At 39.4% G+C, this 13,280-nt stretch overlaps 1 protein-coding gene across 1 annotated transcript; it reads left to right on the forward strand.

Annotated features, from left to right (window-relative positions):
- The first annotated feature begins 8,248 nt into the window (after positions 1 to 8,248).
- On the forward strand, positions 8,249 to 13,171 carry LOC110457038 (calmodulin-like). The gene is made up of 4 exons (XM_021508134.1): positions 8,249 to 8,297; positions 9,525 to 9,668; positions 12,408 to 12,650; positions 13,004 to 13,171. The coding sequence occupies exons 1-4, from the start codon at positions 8,249 to 8,251 to the stop codon at positions 13,039 to 13,041; spliced, it is 474 nt and encodes a 157-aa protein (XP_021363809.1). The 3' UTR covers positions 13,042 to 13,171.
- Positions 13,172 to 13,280: the final 109 nt, after the last annotated feature.

Consider the following 13,280-nt stretch of genomic DNA (forward strand, 5'->3'; position numbering starts at 1 on the left):
AACATGAGCTTATTGTTACCCAACAGGTGCTTGTTGTTACCGAACATGTGCTTGTTGTTACCCAGCATGTGCTTGTTGTTACCGATCACGTGCTTGTTGTTACGGATCAGGTGCTTGTTGTCACCGAAGAGTTGTTTGTTGTTACCGAACAGGAGCTTGTTGTTACCCAACAGGTGCTTGTTGTTACCGAACATGTGCTTGTTGTTACCGAACAGGTGCTTGTTTTTACCGAACAGGTGCTTGTTGTTACCGAACAGGTGCTTGTTGTTACCGAACAGGTCCTTGGTGTTACCCAAAATGTGCTTGTTCTAACCGTTCAGGTGCTTCTTGTTACCGAACAGGTGCTTGTTTTTACCGAGCAGGTGCTTGTTGTTACCCAGCATGTGCTTGTTGTTACCGATCACGTGCTTGTTGTTACCGAACAGGTGCGTGTTGTTACCGAACAGGTGCTTATTGTCACCGAACATGTGCTTATTGTTACCCAACAGGTGCTTGTTGTCACCGAAGAGTTGTTTGTTGTTACCGAACAGGAGCTTGTTGTTACCCAACAAGTGATTGTTGGGTAACAACAAGCACCTGACCTGTAACAACAAGTACCTGTTCTAACCGTTCAGGTGCTTCTTGTTACCGAACAGGTGCTTGTTACCGAACAGGTGCTTGTTGTTACCGATCAGGTGCTTGTTGTTACCCAACAAGTGCTTGTTGTTACCCAACAAGTGATTGTTGTTACCGAACAGGTGCGTGTTGGTACCGAACAGGTGCTTGTTGTTACCGAACATGTGCTTGTTGGTACCCAGCATGTGCTTGTTGTTACCGATTAGGTGCTTGTTGTTACAGATCAGGAGCTTGTTGTTACCCAACAATCACTTGTTGGTTAACAACAAGCACATGTTGGGTAACAACAAGCCCCTGATCGGTAACAACAAGCACATGCTGGGTAACAACAAGCCCCTGATCTGTAACAACAAGTACCTGTGTGGTAACAACAAGTACATGTGTTGTAACAACAAGTACCTGTTTGGTAAAAACAAGCACTTGTTGGGTAACAACAAGTGATTGTTGTTACCGAACAGGTGCCTGTTGTTACCCAGCATATGCTTGTTGTTACCGATTACGTGCTTATTGTCACCGAACATGTGCTTATTGTTACCCAACAGGTGCTTGTTGTTAACAAACAGGTGCTTATTATTACCGAACAGGTACTTGTTGCTACAGATCAGGCCATTGATGTTACACAACAAGTGCTTGTTGTTACCCAGCATATGCTTGTTGTTACCGATTACGTGCTTATTGTCACCGACCAGTCGCTTGTTGTTACCGAACATGTGCTTGTTGGTACCCAGCATGTGCTTGTTGTTACCCATCGTGCTTGTTGTTACCGATTACGTGCTTATTGTCACCGAACATGTGCTTATTGTTACCCAACAGGTGCTTATTGTTACCGAACATGTGCTTGTTGTTAACCAGCATGTGCTTGTTGTTACCCATCGTGCTTGTTGTTACCGATCACGTGCTTGTTGTTACCGCACAGGGGCTTGTTGTTACCCAGCATATGCTTGTTGTTACCGATTACGTGCTTATTGTCACCGAACATGTGCTTATTGTTACCCAACAGGTGCTTGTTGTTATGGAACATGTGCTTGTTGTTACCCAACAGGTGCTTGTTGTCACCGAGGACGTGCTTATTGTCACCGACCAGTCGCTTGTTGTTACCGAACATGTGCTTGTTGGTACCCAGCATGTGCTTGTTGTTACCGAACATGTGCTTGTTGGTACCCAGCATGTGCTTGTTGTTACCGATTACGTGCTTATTGTCACCGAACATGTGCTTATTGTTACCCAACAGGTGCTTATTGTTACCGAACATGTGCTTGTTGTTACCGATCAGGTGCTTGTTGTTACCCAACGTGCTTGTTGTTTTATGATAGTAAACAAATATGTATCTAGTCTTCCTAAGGTACGTAAACTACATACTATAGTACTTAGTAGTTCGTACATGACGTCGTTTATTTATTCTTATATTTCCTAACTACATTACTCATGGAATATGTGATATAGATCAAACCACAGAATTACTCGTTCCTCAATTGCGTCAGAGTTACTTATATCTTTACATCTCATCTCCATGTATATAACAGCGTGTCTGCTTGGACGATATTGATCACATGACGGGTGTAGTTCTCACGCGCTCGAGTTTCCCTGGTCATTTTTCCCTGATTCAGAGCTTCTCTAGAGAAGTCGGCAGTCCACAGGAGCCACCACAATCAATGTCTGAGTGACTGTCGCAAACGAAAACAGTTGCGCGTCAATTTAATCATCTTTAATACTTGTGTTATCAATTTTTTTTCGACTTAATGAGGTATTTATTGTCGGTTGGCACAGTGGATAACGCACTTGCCGTTCACCAAGACACGTCCATGATTCGCTTCCCCGATTGGACGAGAAAATGATTAGGTTACCTACCAGACTATATATCTATTAAACCTGAGATTATATACAAAAGGGGAAATAACTCCGACTACCTTCTGCTATACAGTTCGCAGCTTACAGGATAGATCTACTGACAAGCACCCTTTTATTACACATCACATACCAACCTTACACCCTACTGGATTGTACGTCAGGCTACCTATATCTTTGTATACCACCCCCTCCCTGACACAATAGTTCAGATTCCCAAACCGTCCCTGTCTCCACTCTCCGTCTCGATCTCAATTCCTAAGTGGTCATGTATATATTGATAAAAAGAGTGTACTGAAATGCATTAAATACACAAGAATGCAAGAGGGAAACAGTAAATATAAACGCCCATGCAGTGAATGCAAAAACCACAATTATTTTAAATTTGTTACAGCTATATTTTGACCTAAACTAAGGTGTTCAGAGTAATTAAGTTTCCGAAACGGAGTTGAAAAATTGAAAATTGGTATATATGGGTATTAGGGGACTGCAAATTAAACCGCATATATTTCGTTGCCATAGTAACTATATAGCAACCACACAGAGGCTTATGATTGTTCGAAATTTATTCATTATTTGTTTTTTATGAAAATTGGTATATAGGGGTATTAGGGGACTGCAAATTCAACTGCATAGGTTTCGTTGCCATACCAACAACAGATTGGTCGAAATGCCGATATTGTTCGATTTCACTTAAATTTAGTATGAAGGTGTTTTATGCCAATGTGGTCCTTTTCTGATGTATCTTTGCGACTATGGGGGGCAGTTTGGGGGACATCTGTAATGGTCCCCCATTACAATTAGTACTTGTTTTAGATGTTTTAGGTACCATCGTTAACATTTGGGAAGGCAGTTTTAACGAAATTTGATCTCATCCCCTAAACCATGTAAAATTGCCCTGGACACCTTAGTTTAGGTCCAAACATAAGCTGTAACAAATTCTCGAATCCCTGTGCTACAACGTGAAGAGTAACGTAGTGGGGCCGATTTTAACGATGCATAGTATTAAGGGCGCCTTCTGCTAGAGGGTATTTCCCTTTATCTCAGTGGTAGACCGACCGACTAGGAACCTAGGGATGGTGGGTTCGATTCCAAGTGGAAGCACACTATTCTCTTTCCTGTTACAAATGGTGTCCGTGGCCCTCCCTGTGGTGACAAGGTGTTAGTACCTGGGTTATGGTGTTCGAAGGTGAACACATTTAAGAAGGGGAGAGTAGTGTGGCAGATTTCAATTGTACATATGATTAAAACGGCTTCTAGCTTCGAGCTAGAGGGTATTTCCCTGAAGCTCAGTGGAAGAGCGCCCGACAAGGAACCTAGGGATCGCGGGTTCGATCCCCGGTTGAAATACACTTCTCTCTTTCTTGTTACATTATTATTTAGCTTTAAGTCAAATCCTGAAAAATTCAGATCGAAAATAACACGGAACCTTGCTTCGTAACGTCAGAAATATAATATACTTTCTTTGCATCATACTTCTGATGAATCAAAGTTGAGTGCACATATATACCAGAAAGCCACAGTGGGAGTGAGTTGGTTGCCACAATAAATCTCTTCTGACATCGAGGCTACAAGGGGGAATAACTCGGTGTAAAACAAAAGAAAACGCCTAACAGATAATCCAGTTATAGAACATTTAAGCTTACATACTTATCCTTGATCAATTAAGCGTTATAATCCCCAGTCGCTATATGCGTCACGTGTTTCATACATTATAATACAATAGAGCTTACTTATAAAACACATTTATGTAATGTACATGTATGTTAGGATACAGTTAACCAAGTGTAAAATAGCGGGATCATTCTAAAGCATTTATATAATGTACATGTATGTTAGGGTACAGTTAACTAAGTGTAAAATAGCGGGATCATTCTAAATCACTTATGTAATGTACATGTATGTTAGGCTACAGTTATAATTAACTAAGTGTAAAATAGCGGGATCATTCTAAATCACTTATGTAATGTACATGTATGTTAGGGTACAGTTAACTAAGTGTAAAATAGCGGGATCATTCTAAATCATTCTAAAATATTCTAAATCCAAATGTATCATGCTTCAATAACATGGTTGAGTTAAAAATTTATTTAGTGATATTTCAATTGTTAAAATAAAAAAAAAATATAAAAAAAAAGTTAAAGGAAATATAGTAATTTCATTCCAATTTTATAGATAAAATACTCGTAGTTTTGATTTCTTGAATACTTCATTTGTTTTTTGTTTAAAAGCAGAGCTATAAGTTTAAAATTCATTGTCATTTTCCTGTCCCACAATTTGCTGTGAACACGAGGACGAATCAGCTTTAGTTAAGTATAAACATTACTGCATACATTTGAAACAAGTGTTTTTGTCATTTCAGTTATAAGTTTATATTCCTTCTTTCCTCATTTTGTTTTTGTAGTTGACAATTAAAGATTTTCGCAGCAACTTCAAAAATCGCGGGTTCCATTTTTACATAAATGTAAACACCGGGTAATGTTATTATAATTAGAGTATATCCCATTGTATGTCGTGAAAGGTGACTAATGTGGGGACCTTGCCTATCAAAGCCGGGAGATTTCTTCTGTGTCTTCTGGTTAGGGGACGCGGAAGAAACGACGATTGATCTGCTACCCCATTGTAACATATGATGTGGTCTTCATTTTTTCTCTCTGCTTCCTAACAACCTTTTGTTTCCTTGTGCCTTGCTTGGCAATACCTCACTGCTGGCCTTTAATGTTAAGCGTTCGCCAAGGTGAGGAAGGTAATGAATTCTGTCCCTAGGTCGGGACCAAAGTACTTCAAATGGTAGTTGTTATTCCCTGCTTAGCGTTCAGCATTTATAGTAATGGCAACAACTGGTTCATCCGTTGTTAATATAATGGGACTTGGTCGAAAACTTTCCTGTGTACCTTCGGCATGGTATATTATTGAGAAACCACTGCAGGTCGGGGATCAGGAAAAGAATACACCTGCTGGTACCCACTGCATGTATTGTAGGAGGCGACTAATGAGGGAACCCCCGGCAGAATTGGGGATTTGCTTTGGCGTCGTCTATTTGGGGACACAAAAGCGACCAAAATAAATCTGCTGCACTCATTTCAATATTTGGGATCTTTATCTTTTTTTCTACTTCTAAATACCTTTTATTTCCTAGCGTCTTGCTTGGCAATACCTGTCTTTTGGCTTGAATGTTGAGCGTTCGCCCTGGTTAGGAAAGCAATGGGTTCTGTCCCCAGACCGGGACATACCAAAGTCCTTAAAAATGGTAGTTGTTGATCCCTGCGTAATGTTCAACATTTAGGGTAATGGCAACAACAGGTTTACCCGTTGTCAGTATAATGTGACCGGGTGGAATGCTGTGCTGGGTGCCTTCGGCATGGTCTTTCAGTGAGTTAGCACTATAAAGTCGGCATCAGATCCGCACTATCACAAGGAGGCAAGCACACCAACACACCCTGCCTCCATCACACAAACAAACATGCACGCGTACGTTACTCAGTAGGAGGCACGTCCTTCAGTGACGTCAGCTGTTAACAGGAGGTTAAACCTAACACAACCAGAGACGTATATACTATACGATAATGGCTACATTTGTTTTTAATAGAAACAGGAATTGAAAACGTAGTTTGCGAGCTTTCGAAAACGTCTGTTTCCTTTGTCAAGCAAAGAGTGTAAATGACCGATGTCTTGACTCTAAACCGCTAAAAACAACTCACTAAGCCACAGTGTGCCGAATCAGTAAAGTCAGCTGTCAAAATCATAGATACATTTCGCCCAATAGCACTCTTATACTGCAGGAGGTGATTGGGACGGCATGTTTACCCATTCCATCCCTTATTGGATGGTAAAATGGGGTCATAAAGTTGAATCAGCTGCTGGCCCCCTTCGTCTCTATTCATCGAATCCCCTTCCCTCCTAACCCCGATGGATTCTTTTTTCCCCTGACTTTCCAGTTGTCCTCCTTTTCCAAGCACTTTCGAGTTGGTTCAGTCTATGATGTGGTTGTGTGTGTAAGTATGGTCTGTAATGGCTGATTTATTGTATTGTTTCTCCTATGTTTTCCTTTCTAGTGTAGACTTGCTGTTTCATGGATTCAACGTCTTTCTGATGGTCTTTAAGGCGTGTCCTCAATGTCCGGCCAGTTTTCCCGATGTATGTAAGGCTGCAGCCGTGGCATTGGATTTGGTAAACCAGCCCTGCGTTGTCTTCCTTCAGCCATTTGTCTTTCGGATGAACTAAACGTTACTTGACGATGTTGTGTGGTCGCATTGGCGTGCTGATGTGATGTTTGCGCAGCACACTTGAAAGTGCTTCAGACACCCGTTTTATGTGTGGAATAGTGACCAAGCCGGAAGTTGTTCTCTCTGCGTTTGTACTTTTTTGTTTCTTTGGGCCATGTGCATTGTTTTTATTTTCTATTTGTTTTTCTCCTTAGCGACCACTAGGGGTATCCACATGTTATTGGGGCCTGTTTGATGTGTCGCTTTTCAATTTCGATGGTGTGAATTGAAGTTGAGGAACTGGTCTGTGTGAATGTTGTTTTCTGTATACCAGGAATTTGATGGAACCGTAAGTTCTTTGGTCGGCAACATGAACAAATATTGAAAAATAAAATTAATTAAATTCGCAAGAAGATATTAAGGACTCGAATATGGCCATTTCCATGTGTTACAAGTTCTTCATTAGGTCTGTCGTGCATATGTGAACGAATGTTTATTGCTGTCTTGGAATCGTCTGAATAGAGGAGATTCAAAACACATATGGAAAACGATTTGAAAGCTCAAGTGTGAATCCATGGCCGAAGAAACTGTCAAGCTAGGCTTGCTCCCCGATATTGTTAGTCTTCAGTCAAGTTTAAATTTAGGAACCTTGTTCCAGGATCACTTTTATTGTGGAGACCTTAAAAAAAACAAGCCGGAAAGAATTCGGTTCAAAAATTATTCACTCCTACCAAGATCGGAAAATTCATGCATTTACGCCAACATCCAAACAAATCTACCGTTTTATCCGCTATGTAAACTAGGCGTAAAGTATCAATGTTGGAAGTTAGCAATAGTGATCAAGCTGTCTTATGTTTATGTCAAATTCACATCGTGTGGACAGCAAGGCAGCAACGTAAAGATAGCCAGATACAAAGATCTGTATAAATGGTTTCTTAAGTGAATTATAAAGTACTACCAGGCGGATTTAGTTATACTGATATAGAGGAGGAGGGGAGAGTTTATGCTGACAATGTCACCATTACTGTGGCTAAATGTTTGGCTGACAGGCTGTGTATTCAGTACATAAATCACAGAGATGTATGGCCGTCTGTCCTATGCAACGAGTACTGTAAGAATGTCTACCTGAAATTTTCACGTAAACAAATTTCCGTTAAATGCTTTCATATGTTTGATTATATGTACAAACTTGATAATCTTCATAAACGTATTTATATGTTTACACCTTCGGTCGTAGGCAGGTGAAAATCTGGGACCGAGGAGGTGTTTTATGTACAAATGTATTTTGTTTAGTCCAGTATATTTGATTTGATAGAGATTAATCAAACTAGATATAATTGAAATGAATGTTTGGTTATTAATACTTTATAAACATTTTGTTGTTGTTTTGGTATGTTTTATAAACATTTTGTTGTTGTTTTGGTATGTATTTTTAACATAAATATTTATAAATATACACTATGTAATGTAACGCACTGTTTAAATCGATGTTACGCAAAACCCAACGTAATAAAGGACTTGAAATTGAGTCTTAATTGTAATTAGGGAAAGCCGTTACGACAACAAATCGTTTTACCCTAAACATGAGCTTTAAGCCTTTACCAGTACACAAGGTACTCAGTTTAGATCTCCGTTAGTTTGTCGCCAGAATAAGGTTACATTTTTGTCATTTATAATACGATAATTGTTCAAATAAAAACTTAAACATTCAATTTCTGGAATTCAAAATAATAAGTACATGATATAAACTACATTATAAGTTCTATATTTCGAATTTGATTCAATACGAAATAATTTTATTTGTTTTTGTTTTCGTTTTAATAAGCACACAAAGCTAGATATATTAATACTCCGGCGCCACAAGTGGGCAAATTCCGGCGACACCAGTGGGCAATTAGTGTGTGGGTACCTAAACCCATTAATCCCTATTAACAGTGCGGCTAACAGGAAACATTCAATTATTAATTCTGACTACTTTCAAGTCAACAATCCTAAGTACTTATCCCAGATAAACACTCATTATAACAAATAAGCTCTGATTAATTCCCGACTTAACTAAATACAGCGTTATTAATATGATTCGTACACAATTTTTACTGGTTTCTTTTTGAAAAAGATCCAGTGCTCTTGTTTGTGTTTCCTAAAAACATATAATAAACCATCCAATACAGTGTTTCTGTCATTTTAGATCGTCAAACAAACACCGATTTTACTTTTCCAGACAGTTTATATAATCATTACATCAATACAGTATTTGTGAAATTGTAAGAAAAAAATCTTTTAGCGCTTATCGACACTCCATATTTACCGGAACGCTTATCGACACTCCATATTTACCGGAACGCTTATCGACACTCCATATTTACCGGAACGCTTATCGACACTCCATATTTACCGGAACGTTTATCGACACTCCATATTTACCGGACCGTTTATCGACACTCCATATTTACCGGACCGTTTATCGACACTCCATATTCACCGGAACGTTTAAAGAAATCATTTTGAAATGAAGTCCTCTAGACAGATAAAACTGATCTGGTAATTCATAAATTCAGAATTAATTTATATGTACCAATATCGCATGATTCGATGATGTACAATCGCTTCATCGTCTGTCAGAGCACCTGGATTCACCTCCAGCCTCTTATAGTGATTGATTCATGATGTTTTCCGTTCTTTGTCGTTGCTTCCGTTGCTCCTGCTATTATCTTTTCGTATCGACGTTGAGTACATTTGACGTCATTTCGTATCGAGATGGAAGAATCATTTTTGTCCTAATAAATATACAGATGGAGATAACATAGACGGAAGATTTTGTTGTTTGGCTAAAATTTTGATTTTGGTTTCCATTTACAGAAATAGAGGACACGTTTGAGTTGATTGATACAGACAGAGATGGGCGAATATCCAAACAGGAAATGGTCAAGGCTGCCTCCCTTCTAGGTCTCAACCCCACGGCAGAGGACGCAGATGTCATGATCAAAATGGCCGACTCAGATGGTAAGACGATTTATATCTTGAAGTCATTTTGTTGGGTTGGTCCCGGTACAAATGATGTACTCAGACCACGATGTTACGATGTTGGTCCTGGTGCAAATGATGTACTAAGACCACGATGTTACGATGTTAGTCCTGGTGCAAATGATGTTCTCAGACCACGATGTTACGACGTTGGTCCTGGTACAAATGATGTACTAAGACCACGATGTTACGATGTTGGTCCTGGTGCAAATGATGTACTCAGACCACGATGTTACGATGTTAGTCCTGGTGCAAATGATGTACTCAGACCACGATGTTACGACGTTGGTCCTGGTTCAAATGATGTACTCAGACCACGATGTTACGATGTTCGCCCTGGTACAAATGATGTACTCAGACCACGATGTTATGACGTTGGCCCTGGTACAAATGATGTACTCAGACCACGATGTTGGTCCTAGTACAAATAATGTACTCAGACCACGATGATACGATGTTGGGCCTGGTACAAATGATGTACTCAGACAACGATGTTACTATGTTGGCCCTGGTACAAATGATGTACTCAGACCACGATGTTGGTCCTAGTACAAATAATGTACTCAGACCACGATGATACGATGTTGGGCCTGGTACAAATGATGTACTCAGACAACGATGTTACGACGTTGGTCCTGGTACACATGATGTACTCAGACCACGATGTTACGACGTTGGACCTGGTACAAATGATGTACTCAGACCACGATGTTACGACGTTGGTCCTGGTTCAAATGATGTACTCAGACCACGATGTTACGATGTTCGCCCTGGTACAAATGATGTACTCAGACCACGATGTTGCGATGTTGGTCCTGGTACAAATGATGTACTCAGGCCACGATGTTGGTCCTGGTACAAATAATGTACTCAGACCGGTACAAATGATGTACTCAGACCACGATGTTACTGGTCCTGGTGCAAATGATGTACTCAGACCACGATGTTACGACCGATGTTACGACGTTGGTCCTGGTACAAATGATGTCCTCAGACCACGATGTTACGACGTTGGTCCTGGTTCAAATGATGTACTCAGACCACGATGTTACGATGTTGGTCCTGGTACAAATGATGTACTCAGACCACGATGTTGGTCCTGGTACAAATAATGTACTCAGACCACGATGATACGATGTTGGTCCTGGTACAAATGATGTACTCAGACCACGATGTTGGTCCTGGTACAAATAATGTACTCAGACCGGTACAAATGATGTACTCAGACCACGATGTTACGATGTTGGTCCTGGTACAAATGGTGTACTCTGACCACGATGTTACGATGTGTACGCTTCTCGATTCACAAGGACCATTTCGTTAAGTTATAATATGTCAGTAGCATTGTAAAGATTGTTGTCGGGTCGCTCACCGTGTTGAAAAGCAGAGCAGCTTGCATCATATATTGTAGGAGGTAACTATAATCTGAACTCTGATATAGCAGGGTCAAGGATGAAATTTGAGCAGACAAACTGATTTATGAAATGACTTCTTAATAAACGTACTTCAAACATATTTTGCAAAGATTTGAAATTCACCAAAGGAAATTAAAGCAAAAGCTATTGTCTGTCTTTGTTTTTTAGGGGGAGTAATTCTCGGTTTTATAATAGATTTGTTAAATACCATACTGCCAGCAAGAAGAGCAACACACATCTTCCCTGGTCGTTAAGTTTCTTTTTATTTGTTTCCTTACCTCATGGCCTCTTCTAAATATCGCAATGTTACCGGTAGATGGGTCATAGGAGGCTGGGCAGTCTAGTGGTATGACGCCGGGCTCGTGACCGAAGGGTTAACGTCACCGCACTACGTTGTATCTTTGAGCAAGATACTTTACTCCACTTGTTCCAGTCTACTCATGATCAGCTGTAAATGAGTACGTGGTTGGGCAGTACTAGAATTGTTGAATGCTAGCTGTGAGCGCCGAAATTGCAGCACTGTCTGTATGCTCCAAAGGAAGCTGAAATAGATATTGACTGGTTATAAAGGCCCTATAATCACGGATAATAATTTGTTAACCGCTTTTAGACGACCTACGAACTAGGTTGTGATAAAGCGGTATATAAGAACTTTGAATTATTATTATAATTATTATTATTATATAGTTTACCAAGCTCTGAACAGTCTCCATAGGGATACATACATTTGTCAAATTCTTTAAATAATGCAATACCCTTTGCAGAAAATCTTTAGGTTCCTGCGTTTCTTCAATGACAATTAGGAAACTTGCCTGTTTATGTCATATCCATTTTATGTTATTAGCATTTAGTTTTATGTAGTTATTGTACTTTTAATCTAGTCTCTTACTTAAAGAATCTTGATAGACGCATCACGTGACATTAAACTACACTGTTCTTTGATTATACTTTAACATATGATGAGTCAAAACTCATGAAACACGATCTACTCTTTCATTTCACAGAAGTGATGCAGTTACAACTAACACATAAGTTTATTTTATTTCATATGAAACCAAGTTGTGTTTGAAAACAATGTTGAGAAACTATGTTACAAACCTAGGGACTCACGTTTTAGTGTTTACCTTATACAGTAGTAACACAACATTGTCCCCTTTATATAAAGGTAGTCTGTGATAGACGATTCATTACTCTATGATCGTCTTTATATCAGCATTTTCTGGACAGCCAGACACATCACGATGACCATTCAACTGCATTATTGTTGGCTGGTTGCTGTTGTTGTTGTTGTTGTTGTTTGTAGGTGATGGCTACATCAACCGTACGGAATACACCTCCATGATGTCACAGAGTTACTCCTCGATAGATCAGGAGAAACAGGCCCTACAGAAGGCCTTTGAAAAGTTGGACAAGGATGGCGACGGATTTCTGTCAACAGACGAACTACGTGCAGCTCTACAATACAACTCTGATATCACGGACGACGAAATAGACATATTTTTCATGGATGCCGACAAAGATGGCGACGGGAAAATTGATTACACGGGTAAACCTTATACATTGGTTATTGGAAATCCTAAAATACTTCCAAAGCCAACATATACCTATAAATCATTTAACGTCGGTACATCTTGATTTATTACGTTAGTCACAAAGACATCTTAACTATTATGTTAATCGCTGTCAAAGTACGTTAAGATACTGTTAAAAAGGAACATTTAACAATTATAATGCACGCAAAACAATTAAAACAATCTTGGCATCTTTATTTCTGATGATTATGTAATCAAAATACACTGGTCAACAGGGTATTTAAACTTTTTTCAGCGCCAGTCGACTTTCACATTTTGTTTGCCGTTGTTAATCTCTTTTTGTAAGTAAATTAATTTCATTTTTCAGAATTCATCGACTCCACTTTGTGTGTTTCCTTGGTCTGACGAAGATGTCTTTTCTTCCGATCATATCATCTACGTTGTGGTACTGTTAAAACTGTTCAAAACAAAACATAAGAGTTCAAGTACATGTAGAATTGTTTACCAACAGCTTCATTAAGTAAATCCACATTTGACGTACTTTTATATGTGTTTGGTTATTTATTTGTGTTACATTAATGACTTGTTTACACGATGTGTAGGTGTGACATACACCAAGTAAACATATAGTAGACTGGACTAAC

The sequence above is a fragment of the Mizuhopecten yessoensis genome, unplaced genomic scaffold (assembly GCF_002113885.1).
Source record: "Mizuhopecten yessoensis strain PY_sf001 unplaced genomic scaffold, ASM211388v2 scaffold1067, whole genome shotgun sequence".
Lineage (NCBI taxonomy): Eukaryota > Metazoa > Mollusca > Bivalvia > Pectinida > Pectinidae > Mizuhopecten > Mizuhopecten yessoensis.

Bases quoted from the DNA above. Each gene is read 5' to 3' on its own strand.
- LOC110457038 (XM_021508134.1), top strand. From the start codon at position 8,249: ATGAGCTTTAAGCCTTTACCAGTACACAAGGTACTCAGTTTAGATCTC. The intron at 8,298-9,524 runs GTTAGTTTGTCG...TTCCATTTACAG, and splicing joins GGTACTCAGTTTAGATCTCC to AAATAGAGGACACGTTTGAG. The intron at 9,669-12,407 runs GTAAGACGATTT...TGTTGTTTGTAG, and splicing joins CAAAATGGCCGACTCAGATG to GTGATGGCTACATCAACCGT.